The 23,292-nt window shown below is 43.6% G+C and overlaps 1 protein-coding gene across 12 annotated transcripts in view; it reads left to right on the forward strand.

Annotated features, from left to right (window-relative positions):
* The window catches only part of TRIM9 (tripartite motif containing 9), a 136,819-nt gene that overhangs the window by 82,215 nt on the left and 31,312 nt on the right, over positions 1-23,292 (forward strand). For 9 of the 12 annotated variants that reach the window (XR_009219978.1, XM_058540578.1, XM_058540580.1 and 6 more), the window contains exons 6-7: positions 10,432-10,589; positions 11,745-11,883. Coding sequence is in view for 11 of the 12 variants with exons in the window: in XM_058540578.1 (XP_058396561.1) it covers positions 10,432-10,589; positions 11,745-11,883 (297 nt within the window). In the remaining variant the exon portion in view is untranslated. The remainder of the gene's footprint in view (positions 1-10,431; positions 10,590-11,744; positions 11,884-23,292) is intronic. The other 3 variants (XM_058540579.1, XM_058540572.1, XM_058540575.1) reach the window with 1 other exon arrangement.

Raw genomic sequence — 23,292 nt, forward strand, 5'->3', positions numbered from 1 at the left:
CATATCAGGGGTGGGGGGGTGGGGCAGAAGAGGCCACTTCCCTTGCTCTCCTGTCCTTGCCACACACCTGTTAACTCTCACAGAGGAACTCTGGGTGATGGTGAGTGTTCACAATCTGAAGGATTGGAGAAAGAAATTACACAAATGAGAAAAACGTGAGACATAATTTGAACTAGAATGACCTGAAAAAGGTGAGACATTTGAAAGCTTTGATATAACGAGCCACTGTTGCAGGATTTAACTTTGAGCCGAGGATCCCCCAGACCCCTTCGGGGAAGTCGGGAAGAACAGCTGCCCTGGTGTCTAAGAGAGAACTTTCAGCCTGAAGCTTTATTTCACAGGCTGAAAGGATGCAGGTACTGGAATTCTGATCCAGGACCCGATCCGGTCAGGAGAAACGAGTTCTTTAGGAAAAACAAAAATGTCCAGGAATGATCAGGAAAGTGTTAAGATTACGAGAGCTGCGGCCACCCCGGCCAGAGGAGTTCTTTCTTAGAGTGCAGCCCAGGACCTGTGATGCTGTCCACGTCCAAAACGCAAGTGTGAACTAATGTGAGAATACTTCAGAGTGTTGTGGACCATTTATTTTATACCTAATACAGTGAAACAGGGTAACATACACCCACTGTAAAATCTATTTTTCTAAAATGTCAGCCTCGGTCTTTGCTAAAGAGGCTGTAGTTTTGTCACATTCGTATTTTATAGGCAACATCACTTTGGGGTAAATAAGCAAAAGGAAAAAATAATTCTCAGCATATTGAGAAATAGATTTAGACACATGCATATGTCTCTGGGTTCCTTCCTTCCTTCCTTCTCTCTCTCTCACTTTGATTTTTTTGCTTGCTCTATTTGTTTAAACCTGGGGCAATATTAAGACCTGAAGGTTAGTGAGTGGTTAGACTTTTTTCTCTCCTTTTGGTCTTTTAAAGTGTACCCGTTGAGGACTTATAAATGAAGCTCACATGGTTTAATTACACATGACACCATGTATTTCAATTAATCTTTTAATTATACCTATTCTATACAGGGAAATTTCAGTTTCTCAGCAGAAACATTGCAGGCATTTGTATGATTCAAGTTGAAACTATCTTGTGATCTTATTTTTTTATTTTGAAATTGGTGAAATGTAGACTTGCCTGAAACATAACCAAGGGAACATGAAGACTGATAGAGGAATTAATGAAATAAACAGCATCCGAGGAATTGTTTTTTATGGTCTGCTCTAACTAATAAGGACAGCTAAGAGCAAATATACCCAGGGAGAATCATTCCATGTCTCTGGAAGCCCTTTGAAGATTATTTTTCTTAAACTTTTCATATTTTTCATGTTTTTCTGTACAGTCAGTATGTTAAAATGTATTCTTTTTGTGTTTTGTTTTGTTTTCCCGGTATAAACAGGCATTTTTTTTATTGTGAAATTTTTGTTGTACATTATTGTTTGTCAGTCACCATATAAGTGCATCCCTCCACCCCTTGTGCCCACCCCCCAGCTCCCCTAGCCCCTGGTAACCACCAAACAGTTCTATCTGTCCGTGTGTTGGTTTATCTTGTACATATGAGCGAAATCATGCACTGTTTGTCTTTCTCTTTCTGGCTTATTTCACTAAACATAATACCCTCCAGGTCCATCCATGTTGTTGCAAATGGGACGATTTTGTCTTTTTTTATGGCTGAGTAGTATTCCATGGTATATATATACCACGTCTTCTTTATCCAATCATCAGTTGAGGGACACTTGGGTTGCTTCCACGTCTTGGCTATAGTGAATAATGCTGCAATGAACATAGGGGTGCATAAGCCTCTTTGGATTGTTGATTTCAGGTTCGTTGGGTAGATACCCAGTAGTGGGATAGCTGGATCATACGGTATTTCTATTTTTAATTTTTGAGGAATCTCCATACTGTTTTCCATAGAGGCTGCACCAGTTTGCATTCCCACCAGCAGTGGATTAGTGTTCCCATTTCTCCACAGCCTCTCCAGCATTTGTTGTTTTTTGCCTTGGTGATTATAGCCATTCTAACAGGTGTAAGATGATATCTTAGTATGGTTTTGATTTGCATTTCCCTGATGATTAGTGATGTTGAGCATCTTTTCATGTGCCTATTGGCCATCTGTATATCTTCTTTGGAGAAGCATCTGTTCATTTCCTCTGCCCATTTTTTGATCGGGTTGTATGCTTTTTTGTTATTCAGTTGTGTGAGTTCTTTATATGTTATGGCGATTAATCCCTTGTCAGATACATGGTTTGCAAATATTTTTTCCCAGCTAGTGGGTTTCCTATTCATTTTGATCCTGGTTTTATTTGCCTTGTAGAAACTCGTTAATCTGATGAAGTCCCACTTGTTTATTTTTTCTTTTGTTTCCCTTGTCTGAGTAGACATGGAATTCAAAAAGATCCCTTTATGGCTGATGATGAGTAGTGTACTACCTATATTTTCCTCCAAGAGTTTTATAGTTTCAGGTCTCACCTTCAGGTCTTTGATCCATTTTGAGTTAATTTTTGTGTATGGCGAAAGAAGGTGGTCTACTTTCATTCTTTTGCAAGTGGCTGTCCAGTTTTCCCAGCACAATTTATTGAAGAGACTTTCCTTTCTCCACTGTATGTCCTTAGCTCCTTTGTCAAAGATTAGCTGCCCATAGATATGAGGTTTTATTTCTGTGCTTTCAGTTCTGTTCCATTGATCTGTGTGTCTGTTTTTGTACCAGTACCATGCTGTTTTAATTTACCATGTGCTTTGTAGTATGTTTTGAAGTCAGGGATTGTGATGCCTCTAGCCTTGTTCTTCTTATTCAGGATTGCTTTAGCTATACGGGGTCTTTTGTTGCCCCATATGAATGTTAGTATTTTTTGTTCTATTTCTGTGAAGAATGTCCTTGGGATTCTGATTGGGATTGCATTGAATCTGTAGATTGCTTTAGGTAGTATGGACATTTTAACTATGTTTATTCCAATCCAAGTGCATGGAATATTTTTCTATTTCTTTATGTCATCATTGATTTCACTCAATAATGTTTTATAGTTTTCATTGTATAGGTCTTTCACTTTTACTCCTAGATATTTTATTCTTTTTGTTGCGATTGTAAATGGGATTATCTTCTTGAGTTCTCTTTCTGTTAGTTCGTTGTTGGTATATAGAAATGCAACTGATTTCTGTATGCTGATATTGTACCCTGCCACTTGGCTGTAGTTGTTGATTGTTTCTAATAGTTTTCCAATGGATTCTTTAGGGTTTTCTATATATAAGATCATGTCATCTGCAAACAGCGAGACTTTCACTTCTTCACTGCCTATTTGGATTCCTTTTATTCCTTTTTCTTGCCTAATTTCTCTGTCCAGAACCTCCACTACTGTGTTGAGTAAGAGTGGCGAGAGTGGCCACCCTTGTCTTATTGCTGTTTTCAGAGGGATGGCTTTCAGTTTTTCTCCATTGAGTATGATGTTGGCTGTGGGTTTGTCATATATGGCCTTTATTATGTTAAGGTACTTTCCTTCTATACCCATTTTGTTGAGAGTTTTTATCATAAATGGATGTTGGATCTTGTCAAAAGCCTTCTCTGCATCTATTAAGATGATCATATGGTTTTTATTCCTCATTTTGTTAATGTGGTATATCACATTGATTGATTTGCGGATGTTGAACCATTCCTGTGTCCCTGGTATAAATCCCACTTGCTCATAGTGTATGGTCTTTTTAATGTATTGTTGTATTCGGTTTGCCAATATTTTGTTGAAGATTTTTGCACCTGTGTTCATCAGGGATATTGGTCTGTAGTTTTCCTTCTTAGTATTGTCTTTGCCTGGCTTTGGTATCAGGGTGATGTTGGCCTTGTAGAATGTGTTGGGAAGTGTTCCATCTTCCTCTATTTTTTGGAATAATTTGAGAAGGATAGGTATTAAGTCTTCTTTGAATCTTTGGTAAAATTCTGCAGAGAAACCATCTGGTCCTGGACTTTTATTTCTTGGGAGGTTTTTGATTACTGTTTCAATCTCTTTACTTGTGATTGGTCTATTCAGGTTCTCTATTTCTTCTTGATTCAATTTTGGGAGGTTGTATGAGTCTAAGAATTTATCCATTTCTTCTAGATTGTCCAATTTGTTGGCATATAGTTTTTCATAGTATTCTCTTAAAATGTTTTGTATTTCTGTGGTATCTGTCATAACTTCTCCTTTTTCATTTCTAATTTTATTTATTTGAGCCTTCTCTCTTTTTTTCTTGGTGAGTCTGGCTAAGGGTTTGTCAATTTTGTTTATCTTCTCAAAGAACTAGCTCTTTCTTTCATTGATCCTTTCTACTGTTTTTTTTATTTCAATTTCATTTATTTCTGCTCTGATTTTTATTATTTCCCTCCTGTTGATTTTAGGCTTTGTTCTTCTTTTTCTAATTCTGTTAGGTGTAATTTGAGGTTGCTTATTTGGGCTTCTTCTCATAAGGTGGGCCTGTATTGCTATGAGTTTCCCTCTCAAGACTACTTTTGCTGCATCTCATATAAGTTGGTACGGTGTATTTTCATTTTCATTTGTCTCTAGATATGATTTGATTTCTCCTTTAACTTCATCAATGATCCATTGGTTGTTTAGTAGCATGTTGTTGAGTCTCTATAGCTTTGTCACTTTCCCGGTATTTTCCTTGTAGTTGATTTCTAGCTTCATGGCATTATGGTCGGAAAAGATGCTTGTTATGATTTCAATCTTCTTAAATTTATATAAACATGCCTTGTTTCCCAACATGTGGTCTATTCTTGAGAATGTTGCATGTGCGGTTGAGAAGAATGTGTAATCTGCTGTGTTTGGATGGAGTGCTCTATATATATCTGTTAAGTCCATTTCATCAAGTTTTTCATTTAAGTCCATTATTTCCTTACTGATTTTCTGTCTGGATGATCTGTCTGTTGATGAGAGTGGGGTGTTAAGATCCCCTAATGTTATTGTGTTGTTGTTAATATCTCCTTTTAGGTTTGTTAGTAGTTGCTTTATGTACCTTGGTGCTCCTATATTGGGTGCATATATATTTAAAAGTGATATGTCTTCTTGGGGGAGTGTCCCTTTTATCATTATATATTGCCCCTCTTTGTCTCTCATTACCTGTTTTATCTTGAAGTCAACTTTGTCTGATATAAGTATGGCAACACCTGCTTTCTTTTGTTTGCCATTAGCTTGGAGTATTGTCTTCCATCCTTTCACTCTGAGCCTGTGTTTGTCTTTAGAGCTGAGATATGTTTCCTGGAGGCAGCATATTGTTGGGTCTTGTTTTTTAATCCATCCCACCACTCTATGTCTTTTGATTGGAGAGTTCAGTCCATTTACATTTAGGGTAATTATTGATATATGGGGGCTTATTGTTGTTATTTTAGCTCTCTTTTTCCAGTTCTTTTGCATTTCTTTTGTTTCTCATCCCATGTGTTTCGGACTACCAATTCAGTTTGGTAGTTCTGTATGGGGGTTCTCTTAGTTTTTCTCTTTCTTTATCATGTGTGATTCTGTTCTGATTATTTGGTTAGTGGTTACCATGAAGTTTGTATAAAAAATCTCGTGGATGGGATAGTCCATTTTTTGATGCCTCTTATTCCCTTAGACTAAGTTGATTCGATCCCTTTCCTCTTCCCCTTCTAAGCTATTGTTGTCACATCTTATTCCTTCTTGTCTTGTGAGTTCGTAACATGATGAGGTCATATTTATGCTTGGTGCTTACCTTCCTTTGACCTTTGGTTTTATAATTGTTTGCTAATCTACTTTGATAGAGGACTGCAATTTTTCTGGTTTTGTTGACCTATTTTCTTCCTTGTTCAAAACTTTGAATCTCCTTTCTCTTTTTTTTCTCGTGGAGGAGGGCCTTCTTGAGCACTTCTTGTAGTGGGGGTCTTGTGGCAATGAACTCCCTTAGCTTTTGTTTATCTGGGATAGTTATTATTTCTTCATCGTATCTGAAGGATATTTTTCACTGGATAGAGTATTCTTGGCTGAAAGATTTTGTCCTTCAGAATTTTGAATATATCATTCCACTCTCTCCTAGCCTGTAAGGTTTCTGTCGAGAAATTGGCTGACAGCCTGATAGGAAATCCTTTGTATGTTATTTTTTTTGGTCTAGCTGCCCTTAATATTTTTTCTTTGTTGTTGACTTTTGCCACCTTTACTACTATATGCCTTGGAGAGGGTCTTTTTGTATTGATGTATTTAGGAGATCTATTTATTTCATTCACTGGTATTTCCAGCTCCTTGCCCAGGTTTGGGAAGTTCTTATCTATTATTTCTTTGAGCAAGTTCTCTGCTCCTTTTTCCTCTCTTCTCCCTCTGGAATACTTATAATCCTTATGTTGGATTTCCTAATTGAGTCGAGTATTTCTCGGAGAGTTTCTTCATTTCTTTTTAGTCTTAGTTCTCTTTCTTCCTCCATCTGGAGAATTTCTGCATTGCTGTCCTCAGTATTGCTAATTCTTTCCTCCATACTGTCAGCTCTGATGCTTAAGGCTTCCAGATTCGTCTTTACCTCCTCTATTGTGTTTTTATCAGATTTCTTTTTTTTTTTTTTTGTGAGGAAGATCAGCCGTGAGCTAACATCTGCCAACCCTCCTCTTTTTGCTGAGGAAGATTGGCCCTGGGCTAACATCTGTGCCCATCTTCCTCTACTTTATATGGGACACCGCCACAGTATGGCCTGACAAGCACATCGGTGTGCATCTGGGATCCAAACCCGGGCCGCCAGCAGCGGCGCGTGTGCACATAACCGCTACACCAAGGGGCCAGCCTTTTATTTATTTATTTTTTTGTGAGGAAGATCAGCCCTGAGCTAACAGCTGCCAATCCTCCTCTTTTTGCTGAGGAAGACTGGCTGTGGGCTAACATCCATGCCCATCTTCCTCCACTTTATATGGGACGCCGTCACAGCATGGCTTGCCAAGCGGTGCGTTGGTGTGCACCCAGGATCCGAACTAGCGAACCCCGGGCCACCGCAGCAGAGCGCGAGCACTTAACCACTTGCACCACCAGGCCGGCGCCTCTAAGATTTCTGATTGGTTTGTGTGTGTGTGTGTGGGGGGGGGGGGGGGGTGTGTGTGTTAGGAAGATCAGCCCTGAGCTAACATCCATGCCAATCCTCCTCTTTTTGCTGAGGAAGACCGGCTCTGAGTTAACATCTATTGCCAATCCTTCCCCTTTTTTTTTCCCCCAAGGCCCCAATAGATAATTGTATGTCATAGTTGCACATCCTTCTAGTTGCTGTATGTGGGACGCGGCCTCAGCATGGCCGGAGAAGCGATGCGTTGGTGCACGCCCGGGATCTGAACCTGGGCCGCCAGTAGCAGAGCATGTGCACTTAACCGCTAAGCCATGGGGCTGGCCCAGTTTTTTTTTTATAGTTTCAGTCTCTTTTGTGAAGAAACTCCTGATTTTATTGAATTGTCTGTCTGTGTTTTCTTGTAGTTCATTAAGCTTTTTTATGATGGCTATTTTGAATTCTCTGTCATTAAGGTTGTATATTTCTGTGCTTTCCGGGTTGACTTCTGGGTGCTTGTCATTTTCCTTTTGGTCTGGAGATTTACTATATTTTTGCATAGTGCCTGTTGGTGTTGGCTTACTTTTCCTCTTAGTGAAAATATGTGGTCGCAGTTTCTTCTTGCTGCTGCTGGGTGGGGGTTAAGGGCTGTGTATTCTGGCCTGCCTCAATCCTCGGGCACTCTCGTTGGCCCCTGGCTGATCTGAGGCGTGGCCGAGTGGAGGCTGCTGGGGGCAAGCATGGGAACAGCTGGGACTGGAGCACAGCTAGGCCGAAGCAGCTGGGGCTCAGGTGCGGGTGGGTTGAAGCAGCTGCAGCTGAAGTGCCGCTGGGCTGAAGAAGCTGGAACTAGAGTGCAGTGTGCCAAAGAAGGAGGAGCTGGAGCGCTGCTAGACCAAAGATGGAGGAGCTGGAGCGCCGCTGGACCAAAGAAGGAGGAGCTGGAGCGCCGCTGGACCAAAGCAGGAGGAGCTGGAGCGCCGCTGGACCAAAGAAGCTGGAACTGGAGTGCGCTGGGCCAAAGTTGCTGGCACCAGGTCAGCTGGAGCCTGAGCACAGGCCAAGCCGAAGCAGCTGGAGCCGGGGGGTGGGGAGGGGATGGTCAAGCCGAAGGAGCTGGGGCTGTGGCACGTGGAAGCGGGGAAGCTGTGGCCGTGGCTTGGTCCATCTGGAGCAGCTGGGACTGTGGCGTGGTGGGGCCTGAGCTGCCGCTGCCTCTGGTGTGGGGGCACAGGCTCATCCCTCTGCTGGTTGGGCCCAGGCACCTGGGGGCCGCTGCCTCTGGGGACGGGGCTGAGCTGAAGCGCTGGTCAGGCGGGCCGGGTTGGGGAGGGGCGCTTACTTTCGCCTCCCCGATCTCAGAGGTTTCTCGCTTCGCAGGGTCACTCTCTGCTCTCCTGAGGGGCTAGCTTGTTGAAACTACCCTCGCAATAGTTCCGCTCCCTCTGTAGGAGGATCCCCACAGGCTGTGAGGGGTCTTGGAGAGCGCCAGTTTTCACACAGCGAGCTACCCCTCCCCCTCCTCTGAGAGCCACGTGGTCTCAGTCTCTGGGTCGCAGTGCTTGGGGAAGGAAGGGAGCTCCTCTTACCTCCTTCCACTTACTCTGGGGATTCCAGCACCTCAGTCCTCGGGTGTACGGCTGCCTGGGTGCCTCAGACGTCCCCTGCGTTGTGTGAATAGCTTCTGTTGGACTATGAATGTCCTTTTTGTTGTTTCTTAGAGGGGGAGAGTTCAATGGGGGAAGCTCACTCTGCCATGACACGCTAAAATGTATTCTTTATATAAGGAAGGAAACTTAATTGACAAAGTCAGTTCCTAACACATAAAATGACCTAGAGTTAACCCTCCACTTATAACTCCTAGGCGGTGCCTGTTTATGTGTAGACAATCACTAGAAGGAGTTATGTCTTCTGTCTCTTCCTCTTTCCATCCAGTCCTTAGTCTATTTATTGAACAAGGCAATAAATTGATCTCCTTTCCTCCAAGTCCAGATGCTCTAGGACCCATGAGGCTGCAGAAGCCATTGTTCTCTGATAAGATTCCACCTGTACTCTATGCCATTGAAACCTGAAACGTGATTTCCCTTCCTAAACTGTCGCCTCCAATTAACTGGCTATTAATTTTTATTTAATTATATTTGGTCTAGTAACTCAGGCATGGTTTTCTTGTAATGTACACAGTCTTTTCTTAAGTGTAATTGTCTTAAGACAATAGACCTGCTTCCCCTTCACATCACCCATCTTGTAGTCCCTGGGTTTGTTTTCTGGGCCATCTACCATAGAACCTGTTCCCTAAACTGATGTGAAGTTACCCATCCTCTTGGTTGGGGTGACTGGCAAGGAGCAGATTTAATTCAGTGCATGACACTCAGAGTCCAATTTTGGTACAGCATATCAGGTGTGCCACAGTTAACATTTGTTCATCTAAATGTCCCTGGCTGTGGTCTAGTTATTCTCTCCTGTGGTTAAAGTGCTACAAAAATAATGTGTTGGTGCTGAAAAAATATTTTAAGCAATTGGTAAAACACTGTTCCCAGATACATGTACTGAGTTCATATATGTTAGGAACCAGGATTATTCATTACTTAACTTTTCTGTCTGTGTGTCTGAAGACTTAACGAATCGGCAGTTTTAAGTAATGCAAAAGACTTTCAGCTCAAAATGGCGAGCGGGGAGGTGTTGTGACACTGTGACAGATTCTCACGAGGTCCTGAGGGCACCTGGACCCTCCCCTGCCAGGCCCTTTCTGCTCCAATACTGCTCTCAGGCTCAGCTGACTGTTCCATACCTGCAGAGGGAGTGTACTTGAGCTGATGCTGTTTTCAGGTGTATAGCTACCTTGCAAGAATGGTATCAAGTTCCTCAGAAGTTTCAAAACTGAGAAATCACTGTTGATGTCACTTGGAACCAAATATTCAGAAATCTACTGTTAGAGCTACTTATGTGCACAAGACCTAGAGTAGAATCACTAGTTAAAAAAAATGATAGAACCTTAGAAATATAGTGGTTTCAGAGCTATTTCTCAGAATAGGCAGTTTCAAGTTTATAAACTGGGGTTTAAGGCTCAGAATAAATTTTATGATAAATTTATCATCATGTTATGGGTTAAATAGACTTTAGTGGGCTGGACTGGAAATCCATCCCCCATGTGAAACATTTCCCTCAGGGATGATGTCTTTGATGCTCAGGGAGGTGAGAACAGAGCAGTTGTCTCCCCTCAATAAGGCAGGAAATGCCACCACGAGCTTGTAAAGAGGCCCCGCAGTAGCTCAGGAACCAGTTCAATTCCTGGAGGCTCTGGAAGGGATCCTGTTAGGTCCCCCATGCACCCCGGGCTAGCTACTTACTCTCACCACGTGTTTATGAGGGGGCTGTTTATTATTCCAAGTTACTGAAATGTTTGCAATTCAGCAGAAGCAGGGTTACACTAATTTCTGTTTAGCTTCCCCTCCAGTCCCAGCAACCCCCATCCTACAGCTGGAGGAGTGTTGCACCCACAACAGCAGCGCCACGCTGTCCTGGAAACAGCCACCTCTGTCCACGGTGCCCGCCGAAGGATACATTCTGGAGCTGGATGACGGCAGTGGGGGTCAGTTCCGGGTAAGTGGAGAATCTACTACTAGTTAACCGGAACCAGTGACACCCTCAGAGGACCCACCAGCTTCCCCGCCCCTCTGGGGACAGACCCTCCCAGCAGGGCCTGCCTGCCCTTCACCTAACACCTGCTTTCTCCTTGTACCATCAGAGATGGATGAAGGAGTCTGAGTAGAAACTGTCCTGCCCTTCTAAGAGGAGGCGCGTGCAGTACTGCCGCCTCTGGAGTCAGACTGCCTGCATTCAGATCCGGATCCCCCCTCAGCTGTGTGGTGTGCCTGTTCTCACCTCTGAGCCTGCGGGTCCTCATTTGTAAAATGGGGATGATAATAATAACATGTACCGCATGCATTGTTGTTAGGAGTCTGTTAGATCGTCCATATAAAATTCTTAGCACGCTGCAATCCCAGACCCAATCTCCTGAGGTGTTGTTTTAAGGCTGTGCTTTGAATGCAAATTATTTTTACCCATTACATCAGCATAATATTGTAAAGTATGCGGCTAAAGAGGGAGGCAAATACATAACCTGTGCTGAAGACACGTTATGCTAGGATTTATTTTAAGCCTTTGAAATGTCGTTCTTCCTCCCCTCCCTGCCTCCTCCCCCTCCCTCTGTACTTGATGAAACCCTACACTCCTATGGCTGTGAGTGTGGTCTGTGTGGCAGTTCCTGAAGTTGTCAATGGAGTTACAAACACAGCACAGAGACCACCCTCATGTTTTCAAACCTGTTTTTCACAAATCCTACTGATGGATAAGGAGCTGAGTGGGTGTGACATACTCTACAAATTATAAGTTAAGAACAGTAAGCATAATGCTAAACACCCAATTTTCATTTTTTAAGCCCTAGCTGCTAATAACTCCCACTCATTGAGCTGCAGGCCCATGCTGAAGGCGTGGCCCTCTGCTGGTCAGTTTGCACATATGACCTTATGTAACCCTCACACCAGCCTCAGAAGGTCGGTATCATTGTCCCCATCTTACAGATAAGGAAACTGAGGCTAGAAGAGGTCAATCAGATGGCCCAGTATCTTGCAGGATTCGAGTACGGATCAGGCTGACACCAAAGCGCTTGCTCCTAACCACTCTGCCACAGTGCCTCCCTCATGAGCCCTCACAAGGTTTGAGTCAAACGATGGCCTGTTGTTTGTTGACCCTCAGGAGGTATATGTTGGGAAGGAGACCATGTGCACCGTGGACGGTCTGCACTTCAACAGCACATACAACGCTCGTATCAAGGCCTTCAACAAAACGGGCGTCAGCCAGTACAGCAAGACCCTGGTCCTGCAAACGTCCGAGGGTAAGGCCCTTCAGCAGTACCCCTCAGAGCGAGAGCTGCGAGGCGTCTAACGTGGCTGCCAGCCCGGAGGTAACCCCACCACTGCCCACATTCTCAAGTGTTTCCATGACTCGCTCTGTGTTCTGGCACAGAGCTGCTGTTCCTCCTGCTTTAGAGAGCCTGTGGTGGTCTGTGGAGTGACCAAACCAAAGAGTCCACAGCGGCAGTTCACATGGCTTGGGCCGTCGGCTTCCTTTGTAACACTCTAAATGAGCTGCAGTTGAAGAAGCTGAAACATGAAGGCCTGAATGTGCCCCGTGTGGGACGTGTGTATCTAGGCTCTAGGGCAGGCTCCCATTCTCCACGACACACATCATTTGCCAGTTTGCCCCAGTGGTTTTCAATTGCCTTGTAGTGCTTGCTTGTTTCTGAGGGTGGGCCTGGGTTCTTTCCAGCTGTGGATTTGTCTGCCCGAACGTGTTTCCAGTGGGTGTGGGGTCCTAGAGCTGTTCAGAGGAGCCTGTCCCTCCAGCGCAGACCGCTGTCATTTCACACCCAAAGCTGAGGCCGGTGGCACAGGACTGGGGCTTCCTGTGGGCTCAGACAGAAAGAGACCAGCAGCTCCGCACTGCCTCGCCTTCCACCTTTGCCAGCCCCTCTAGGCGTGGTTGGGCTGCTGGGGCCCACCATACAAGGTCATTCTCTAGAGAACGCTCGCTTCTTGGCTATACTGTAAATATTTTGGTCATCAAAGGCAAGCCGTCTCTCAGAAGAGAGGCTTGAGTTTGATGGCCAGGTGTAACCTCTGAGGCATGAACATTTTCGTTTTAAAAGCAATTGCAACACATGAAATTAAACCTGTTAAGGGGTATTCCTGGTCGGTGCCAAAGCATTTTCAGACCTTCTAGGTCATTTTAATCATAGAAGTCACCCCCACCCCACCAGCATCCTCCATAACTTCCCTCTGCAGAACTAATTATGTTGATTTTGTTCAAATTCAGGAAAAGAACTGTGGTGGTGTTTGTTCTTACTTCCCACAAACCTCAGCATGTGCCAATCACTCCTAAAATGGTTCACATGGTTAAAAACAAGCACAACTTCAAATCCCACAGCAAAGTTGATGGGCCCCTAGCCGTGAAAACCCTGCTTGGGGAGCAGCTGTAAATCCTGAGGGATGCTATTCAAAGAGAAGGATTTGTTGAAGGGAAAATGCCCACATGACTTGTTCCCATCTGGGTTACAGGGATGCTGTAGCCAGAGCCTCCCCGAAATGATCATTTTAGCAGCTTCTCTCTGGGATGACCTATCAGCTTGAGAGCAGTTGCCTCTTCGCAAAGTACCATGCTAAAATGCTGAAGCCCTCCAAGGGTTTCCTAGACGCAGTACAGAAGACCCCTCACAGTGGTGGCCTTGTTTCCCGTGTGTGTACAGGGCGGTTTGATTGAAGAGAGAAGCACATGCCATCAGAGCAGGGAGACAGTTTGCAGAAACATTGCTAATAAGTGTCATCAGACCTACCGGAAAACTATTTCTATTCATAATACATCATGGAAATCATACTATTCTGCTAAAATCAGTTGTTAGCATAGCAGCCTGAGCACTGATGTCTCTCTTTTCATCCTGCAGGAGGATGTAGTTTCTCAGTTTCTCTTAATGGTCATAAGATTATGGTGTCTAATAAATTACAGGATTGGAACTGCGATCCTTGGTACCACAGTCACAGAACTGGGGGTCGTTTCCTAAAGAAACTAATGGAACAAGTCCTCTTCCAGCAAAGAAACTGTACTGTAGAATTAATTTCCTCCATGAATTTTATATATTGTGTACAAATATAAGGTATGTACCTAAATACAAAGAAAGCCCTATCATCGTGTAGATACCAGTATTCTCTGTTACTGCACAGAAGTGATTTTCTCATGATGAAATAAAGTTCACACACATACTTTCTCCATAACTTTGGTTTGTTCTATTTGTTTCTCCCTCATTCTGATTCATTCCAACAGTGAGACAAGATTTAGAAAGCAAGAAAAAATATAATGAATAGCTTATTAGAAAAAAAAAAGATTTGATCAATCTGTAACAATAAAGAAAGCATACAGAATTAAAAATTATACTTCTTTTTTGTTTTTTAGAGATCAATGAGAAAAATGCCATTAACTGAGTTTTGGTACATTAACTGAACTTATACCTTATTACTCATATTTCCTACAGTTCCTGGAAAGGTTTGCTTTGGATATTTTTAGTTTGCTGCTCTTGAGGGGTGATGGGGTGGTTTGTTCCGGCTTTCTACTTTAGCAAAATCTTTCATGTTCTTCTTAGCAAGAGTTAACCCTGTTCCAAAGTTCAAAACAAAAAGTCTGTGTCCCAGAAGGGTAGGATTTCGTAGGTGACAGCAAGTCTAACTTGTGTTTACATGCATTTAGTCTAAGGTTTAAGTCACTGTCACTTATACTCTTTGAACTATTACAAAACCTTCTACTGACCTAAAGGAACATTGTGCAGGGAGATCAAATGTCCACATTGTTATGAATGCCTATCATTATTTTCAAAAGCAAATTTATTTATCTATCTATTTATTGGGCCCTGTTGATAAGTGCTTGCGGTGTGCTATGCTGTGGGTATAGAGTGCTGAGCAGATGTCACCCGGCTGTCACGGAGCTCATGGTCTAGGAAGAGAGACAGGCCTTAAATAGACACACAAATAGTTACATATTTACAAATTATGATAAACACTATGAAAGAAGGAGAATTATGTCTTCCTCCATAAGGAAGTTGTAGAGGGTAATTGGTCAGGAAAACAATTTAAGCAATGGAAATTATGAAGAATGTGTTGTTAAAAGAGAAAAGAGGGGGCCAGCCCCGTGGCACAAGCGGTTAAGTGCGCGTGCTCCGCTGCAGTGGCCCAGGGTTCGCAGGTTCAGATCCCAGGCGCGCACCAACGCACCGCTTGTCAAGCCATGCTGTGGCGGTGTCCCATATAAAGTGGAGGAAGATGGGCACGGATGTTAGCTCAGGGCCAATCTTCCTCAAGCAAAAAGGGGGAGGATTGGCATCAGATGTTAGCTCAGGGCTAGTCCTCCTCACAAAAAAAAAAAAAAAAAGAAGAGGAAAGTGCATTATTATGAGTTTGAACTTGCTGAGTTCCCTGAGAGCGGAGTTCCTGGGGATGTCCTAAGACAGCCATGCGAAGAAGGCCAGTTGCAGATCTAGACCAAATCACCCTGACTCAAGAAGAAGTATAACTGTAAGCAATTAAGAATTCTAATGAAATTTTACAATAAGGCCCACAACCCTAGTTGTGTATATCTTTAAAGTAATTCATTTAATAAGTAATTCATTTAATAGCCATTGTGGCTGTGTCACCATCTCTGACACCATCTGTAAAAGAGGATCCGTTAAAAAATTATGTAACAAGGCCTTCTTAATACCTAGAGTTCTGGGGCTCATTCTGTGTCTGGGAGACTTTTCTCCTGCAAAAAAAAAAAGTTTTTCTTTAGACCAGGCTGAGAACAGGATAGGAAAATTTTCTGTTTACTTTTTCCTGTTTTTCCTCCACCTATCTAAACAGACTGTACTTTTTTTTTTCAAATTTGGATAGAAAATGAAATAGACCAAATATAGTATTCCTGGGGCTCAAATAACTCACTGGGATATTCACTGGCTGGAAAGAGAAGGTCTGTCTGACTCCCCAGCTCTCTGACTTACTCCCCGCAGAGCCAGGGGTTGTTTCCTGCAGCCTTCCCAGCAGAGGTGGAGCTGCCACTCACTCATCCTTCAGGGGTATAGAACACAACAGTACTCTTTAACACGAAGCTTTGTGTAAAAAGACTATTTTTCTTGGACTCGTTCTTAAAAATGGAATTACTGGACCAAAGAGTATAAACGTTTTAAGGCCCTGGATCCATGTTTCCAAATTGCTTTCCAGACAGATTTTATACCAGAAATGTATGAACCATTCCAATTTTTTATATCACCTTAATTCTACTATTTAGAGTTTAATTTTGACTAACAAGCAGCCTCTTCTAAAAGTAAAAATGTTTCTAAAAGAAGGTTTTTAAAATTTATATTTTCATAGAAGTAATACTCTGATTTCTTTACATCTAATAGCTGCATGAAGTAAGTTACAACGTACTTCAGGGAGATGAACCTGATCTGAAGGGGAGGGAGGACCTCCCAGAGGAGAGAGAAACCTGAACCAAGGGAATGACTGTAGGCAAGGCAGAAACTTCAGCATCTGCCTAGAGCTACCTTTGGAAAGGAGGCCTTGTTCATTCAGAAACATTAGTGGAACACCTCCATTCTGTCAGACCCTGGGCTGGGCCCCGGGACACAGAGATTCGTGGAGCGGGCCCCTGCCCCCGGGCTTGGGGGCTTTACTCTTCCTCCTTCCTGAACTCATGACACCTGACTCAGTGCCGAAGAACTATGTACCACCTCACCTCCCTAGAACTGAGGTAGCCACCCTACAATCTAGACAGTCGTGTTGCCATCAAGATGACAGTGACCTCTGATTGGCCAAAAAAAAGATGAAGAAGTTCAGGCCTAGAAGCTCCTATGCTGTCCTCCCAGCAGGGCCTGTGGTCTCACTTTCTCTAGTTTATGCACAGTTCAGCTGAGCTCATTGACCCATTCGCAAAGAGCAAAGCAGACTGGCAGCTTCACGTTAGAAGAGAAAAGAGGGATTTGGGATAGAAGTGAGTTCAGGCTATTAACAGCATTGAGCAGGGAAGGTAACTGGAAAAACTAAGAACAGACTCAAAAAAAAATCAAAAGAGCATTCTGTGGCATATGTTCTGATTAAGAAAGTCATAATGCATTTTAGAAAGATTTCTGTCTAATGCATTTAAAAGTCAATATATTATCTTGAACCCTTAGTAACAGGGTATTAGAGATATCTCAGAAGGCTTTATGGAATCACAATATGAAATAACTGAAAAAAACTATTAGAAGAAATCCTGCTTCATTTTGTGTCAAGCTTCTAAGAACTTTCTTCATTGTCCATTAAAAGATTGCATGAAAAATGACAGTGACATGAGAGCCAGCAAATATTTTAGGATATTGAAATCCGGTAGAGGAATTGTATAAAAACTGTCCTGTGTTTCACTCTCAGGTCCTAATGAAAGGATAGGAGCTTTTTTCTCTTCACTCTGAGACAGCTGCGTAGGCTTTGGACAACACCTCTGTACTCACTGCTGTGTCTGTCCTCTCCTGTCCTGGTGTTGCAGCATTCCAGAGTTACCCGATGCATTCTTTTCCTATTGCTGCCGTATAAATTCAGTAGCTTAAAACAACAGGAATTATTACCGTACAGTTCTGGAGGTCGCAATCCTAAATGGGTTTCATGAGGCTAAAAGTGAGGTGTCAGCAGGGCTGCGTTCCTTCAGGCGGCTCTAGGGAAGAATCCATTCTCTTTCCTTTTTCAGCTTCTAGAAGCCACCTGCATTTCTTGGCTCATGGCTGTTTCCTCCACCTTCAAAGCCAGCAGCAGAGGGTCTTCCAGTCTCTTTCTGACTCTGACCCTCCCGTTTTCCTTTATAAGGACTCCTGTGCTTACCCAGGGCCCACCTGGATACTCCAGGATCATTTCCATCTCAAGATCCTTAACTCAATCACATTGCAAAGTTCCTTCTGCCAGGTAAGGTGACATACTCACAGATTCCAGGGATCATGGCGTGGTGTGCCATTATTCCCCCACTCCATGAGGAAAATATTATTATTACTATCACACTCGACATATGGGAAAACAGCCTCTGAGAGGTTAAGTGACATCGGACGTCTTCCAGCCTCCAATGCCCAGCGCACTGCACTTTGGTGCTGACATTAGAACAGTGCTGTTTACACTCAACCAAAAAGAAGGAAAGAGGGAAAACTATTCTAAGTCTGTCTGCCAGGTGTCTGAAAATATCTTGTCAAAACGAAGCAGCACTGTGTGGCTGCCTCATGTGTTTATCCAGAAACCCCAGCCAGAAGGAGGACTTCAGCGCTTTCCGAGAGTCGTGTTAGAGTTTTGTTCAGAAGAATAGCACCCCTGCTTTAAGAAGGAGATGGAGCGTGGCTGTCATTTCCAGCATAATATGCAGGCTCCTCCTCGGGTCCGGTCCTTTCTTCCTGTCTCTGCGTTTCCTCCAGCTGCCGCCCCCACCCCTACCCCCGGGTGAGCACTCACATAGGCCCTTCTCTCCACTGTACTAGTGGATGCTCTTGGCCACAGTGACATGTCACCGCCTGGGAAGGAAAAGGAATGTCAAAGCACATCTTCAAAGTCCTGGAAAGACCTTGCCAGATGAGATCTGGGACTCAGAGCCATGCTCGGTTGAAACCACTAAGCTATTTATTCACAGAAGCTCTCAGCCCTCCAGATCTCAGCTGTGAAGGAATGTGGGGAGAAGGTGATCAGTGATAATTCGAGAATCAGGCTTTAGATAAGGCTGTAAATTCTAGCACTGCCAGCACATAGGTGCTCAGAGCACTGAGAAGAGTGCTCTCAAGCATCCTCTTAGATGAAAATCCACAGGAGCCATCTCCCCAGCACTTTTCAGGATTGTTTTATCTAATGGTGATAAAAAGGTTAGGATTCTTGAAATTACATCTTAGAACTTGCTTTCTAAAAGGGCACAAAGCAGGTGTTGTTCATAAAGATTAAGATGCCTTTTTCCCCATTAGACTCAGCATCACACCAGCCATTCCACAGTGATAGCTCCTTCTCCCGCATAGCAGAGCACACAACCTGGGGAACATTCAGTGCAGGCAGGTTAGAGCCCCAGAATGGCCCTGGGTGCATCTGTTCAAAATCTCTTTGCAGATATTTTATGGTGACTTTGGGCCGGCATCAGTACTGCACTCTTCAACCCCAATGTACTGAGACCCCCAGAGAAGCTATAACCTTGTGGAGGAAAAAGAACCTCATCTGATCTCAGGGGAACAGCTCAGCCCACCCCCTACTCGTGGCCAAAATCCCAAAAAGGAAATGATGAGTTCACCTTTCAGTCCCTACCCACCACAGTCCATGGAACTCCCTTCAGAGAAGAAAGATTTGTCCTTGATATACTGCAAGGTTTGGGGAATGGTATTAGGTCATCTACACAACCCTCGGTCACCCCTGAGACCACTAGAATGTGCCTCAGGGCCTTTGGCATAAACCCTGCCTTTTATTCATTCCCAAGGCACAAAAGAGCAGCAATGGCCTTTTACCCCCAAATTTTGTCCACCAGGAATTCACCCTGCCTAGTCCCTTTCCTGTCCCATCACAGCTAGTAGTGTAACTCAGATATGTCCCTTAACCTCTATGGACTCCAGTATTTTTTGTCTCTAAAACTGTGGACGTGGAGCAGATGCCTTCCAAGTTCTCTATGATTATCATCTCCTGGTTTTCTTCTGTGGCTTCTCTCTCCAAAATTACTGCTGAACGCTCTTAACTGTTTCAGAAAATGCTATGAACAGGCGTAGACTCCTCCAAGGGTCTTAAGGTGTCTTTGAGGTCTGCCTGTGATACTGAAATTCAGCACTAATAGGAGACGGTTGAGAAAGGATAATATAAGGAAAAGCATGTGGTCCCCTGGAGATATTGTTCCTATGCCTCTGCTCTACTTCTCCTGACTGAGAGCAGCAGAGCCTCCCAGAAAATTATTTAATGAGAAGAATATGCATTTCCAGGACAAAATCCTCAAGGTAGGTAAATCATATCTGAACAAGTTTGGGTGGATTTTACAAAATCCAAGATGAGAGGCATAATGATAGGTTTCAGAGCCCAGAAAAGAGCGAGACTGTTCCTTTTAATTTTGACAACATGCATGCTATCCCCAGGAATTTCCTGAATTTTTCCCTAGGACTGAATTGGGTCCAGACCCTCTTTTTGGTTCTGGGGAATGTGCTTTGCAGTTGACACAATGGCGAGCATTTAGTCCTTTGGGAACCTTTGTATCTATTTGGAATATAGCAATTTCCAGCTCTTCTGATGGTTGTTCCATATAAATAATGCTATGGTGTTCCAACTTGGAGAGGAGGACCTGGTGACAGTGTGTACAGCTGTCCAGGGGTGCTAAGAGGCTGTTTCATTTCTTCTTTTGAAAGGAGGTTTTCAAAACAGATTTGTTCCTCACTTCTCAACTGTAATTAATGCCATATTTACGAAAGCTTAAAATACCTCCTTTTGTTGTAAATTATGTACCAGTTTCACATAATTGTGACTTTGGATGCTTATTAGATCATTTAAGGAAACTCAGCCTCCTTCATTCATTTCTTTGTCTCTTTTAAAATCTTCCCAGCAAAAGCAAATTATCTTACAGCTGGTTTGAACAGAGACTCATCTTAACGCTGCTTCTGCAGGTCTTAGTGGCTCTTCTTGCCTTACTGTGCTCTGAAAGACAACGGTCTTGTTGGACCAGCGCCCAGGGGCTGTTTACGTTATGAAGCTTGTTCACTTCCAGACAAGGGCGCAAAGGAAGCCAGGAAGGCCTGCACTGTCCTAAAGAACCTCTGTCACTCTGCTTTTCCTCTTTGCATCCCAAAAGTAACACTTCAAAGACTGTACTTTACATTTCCAAAATATTCTCCAACTTCCATAGAAACCTTTAGTCCCTACATGTTGTGATCAGTCAAGAAATTCCACCCCCGAAGTGTGAAAATCAGTAATATAAGACACGGGTTTTCTCTAAATTATTATTTTTCTTATGGTCAGCCCTCCTCTCAACTTCGTGTTTCCCAGCTGCTCAGTTCTAAAACAATGTCTGACACATGGCAGGTGTTCAGTAAATGTTAGCTGATGAACAATGACAGAAATATATAGTAAGCCAAACAGGAGTATACCACCTAGATATTCCTTTTTCTCCTCAAACCCAAAAGTCAGTACATAATAAGTGTGGTCCCCCAGCCCATCTTTGATAATTCTTGATTGCTTCTTTCAAGCAGAGCCCCAATTCCAGAATCCAGCCAATCCCAGGTGGAAGGGCCAGCAGTCCAGGCGAGGGCAGAGGAACTGATGTCATGGACGCTGCTGACGGGAAGTGTGTCTTGACACATCCCATTAGGAGCACAGTCCCACCCAGAGTCTCAGGCATGCTGGAGTCGCCACACCGGTGCTCCGCTGGCACACTCTTCTCCACTGCTCTCTCCTGCTGAACTGCTCCCCCTCAGCAAACCTCTTCAGCAGACAGATCACTGCAGGTGATGAAATGTGACAAGAAATCAAGAATCTTTTGAGGAGCTACTGTCTTTCTCTAGTGATCTGTACATTTAAAAAGTTAATAATAATCATCCTGGACGTTAGCTATGACCTGAAACATAACTTTGTATCATGTATTCTGAAAGAAACGATAACCTCCTTACCCTTTGTCTTGACTAATAGGATATCAATGGCTGAGATGCCTTCTCCAGATCTCAGCAGGGGTGCTTGGAAGGGGAGGTGAGGAAGTGAGACACTCATGGGCACAACACAGAATACACACTTGGGGAGCTGAATGTGTGCTCAGTGTGAGCTAAGTGTGACTTGGCCAAACCAGGAAGTGGCAGTACTGTTCCCAGTTTTGTCTTACTGCCTCTGGTTCATGTCCTGCAACATGTCCAGAGGGGCCTGACAGGGAAAGTGAGGATTTGAAACCCATACCATAGAAGAAAGGTTGGAAATAGATTCTATTTAACCCAGAAAAGGGAAGATTTCAAGGGGATCGGTGACTGCTGTCAAATACTTGAAGAATAGTGATCTGTTCTGTGTGGCCCTGATAGTAATGCTGCGTTGGTGAGAGGAGCTCCTGAAGAGCATATCCAGACCTGTGGAAGCAATACCTGCATAGGGGAGTGCAGCCCAGGGGCAGAAGTTCCTCACCCCGCAGGATTTCCAGGAAGCCTAATGATTGCTCCTCAGATGTATCGGGATCAGCGTCTTCCCTCTAAGACTCCTGCACCTAAGATGATACCGAGGCACGGATGACCTGTAGGCAGCTGACCCAGCGTTTGCACTGTGTGCGCATGAAGGGATGCTGCTGTGTAGTCTGGCTGGGATCACGTGGAAACTGCTCTGTCTCTTGTAATTCATCTGGAAAGTATTCATGATGAGGAAGGGAATTTTTTTTTAGGAGCTGCTTAGAGAAAATGGAGTAAGAGCCCAGCTGGTAGGGTGTGGGAGGCCATGGGTGGGAAAACGCAAGGACAGAGCTGGAATGGTTGGATAATGTGGATATTAAATAAGCTCGCCTGAATGAGGTCATAGTTCGGGAGTGAGAGGAGTCAAGGAAAACCGGGCCATCAATAAACAGTGGATCCACATGAGAGGAGAGGAAAACAGTAAGCATTTTAGTGTCATGTGCTCGGTCCCATGAATAACCGTAGCTACTCTTGGCCCGCCCCACAGAGTGGTGCCATCACCAGTGCAGAGGAGAGAGAAGGTGAGTACAGTTCACGGTGGGATCCGATATGCCCCCCAAGGTCTGACTCAGTGCCTGTCTCTTCACTTGTTTTCAGATGGTTACTGGGGGTTCAATTACTCTGAAATTCATTTTACTGTGTATGTCCCTTCCCTTAATCTTTAAAGCAACAAGTATTTTCAACATAATGAATTGATTGTTACCAGCTGGTGAAAAATACATTTCCAAGAAAATTGTTGTTAATAAAAAGTCTTTTACTGACATAAATATAGCTGCGAATGCCTTCTCTCCCTAAAAGAAGCCCATGTCAGTTTGTGGTGCTGTGTTGTATTTCAGACTTTTCTGTTAAACTAAAAGACTAATTCCCCCTTGAGACAGTTGTAACAGGAATTGTTCCTGATTGACCGTTTCTTTCTTTTTTTTTTTTGTGAGGAAGATCAGCCCTGAGCTAACATCTGCCAATCCTCTTCTTTTTACTGAGGAAGACTGGCCCTGGGCTAACATCCGTGCCCAACTTCCTCCACTTTATATGGGAGGCCACCACAGCATGGCTTGACAAGCGGTGCGTTGGTGAGCACCAGGGATCTGAACCCCGGGGCGCTGCAGCGGAGCTCGCGCACTTAACCGCTACACCACCAGGCCAGCCACTGATTGACCGTTTCTGAACAAAGAAGTGATCACATATGTCAAGTCATCCAAACCATGTGAAGTTTAGGTAGAAGAAAATTTGAATATATTATTATTGGCAACACAACACCTTAACTCCATAAATAGAAATTCCTTTTCTCTGAGATCTGATTTATACTTTTCTTTCAAAAAAATTCCCCCCAAGGATAAGTCTAAAGCCTGAAAAGCTAACTTAAATATTGTTTAAGTTCAGAGATGAAAAGGAAGCTGACTCTTGGTGGAATTAAATTAAAACCCGCCAACGCTCTTGTTCTGACCTCTTCAAATAGGACCATGTTCCGCACACATGCTCCAGTTAGAAATTTTTGCTTGAACGTGCCCACGATAGCATTTTTATAGGATAAAATCTGCGTTCCACACAGAGGAGCAAGCTAGCAGACTAAAA

This window comes from Diceros bicornis, chromosome 5 (assembly GCF_020826845.1).
Source record: "Diceros bicornis minor isolate mBicDic1 chromosome 5, mDicBic1.mat.cur, whole genome shotgun sequence".
In the NCBI taxonomy this organism is placed as follows: domain Eukaryota; kingdom Metazoa; phylum Chordata; class Mammalia; order Perissodactyla; family Rhinocerotidae; genus Diceros; species Diceros bicornis.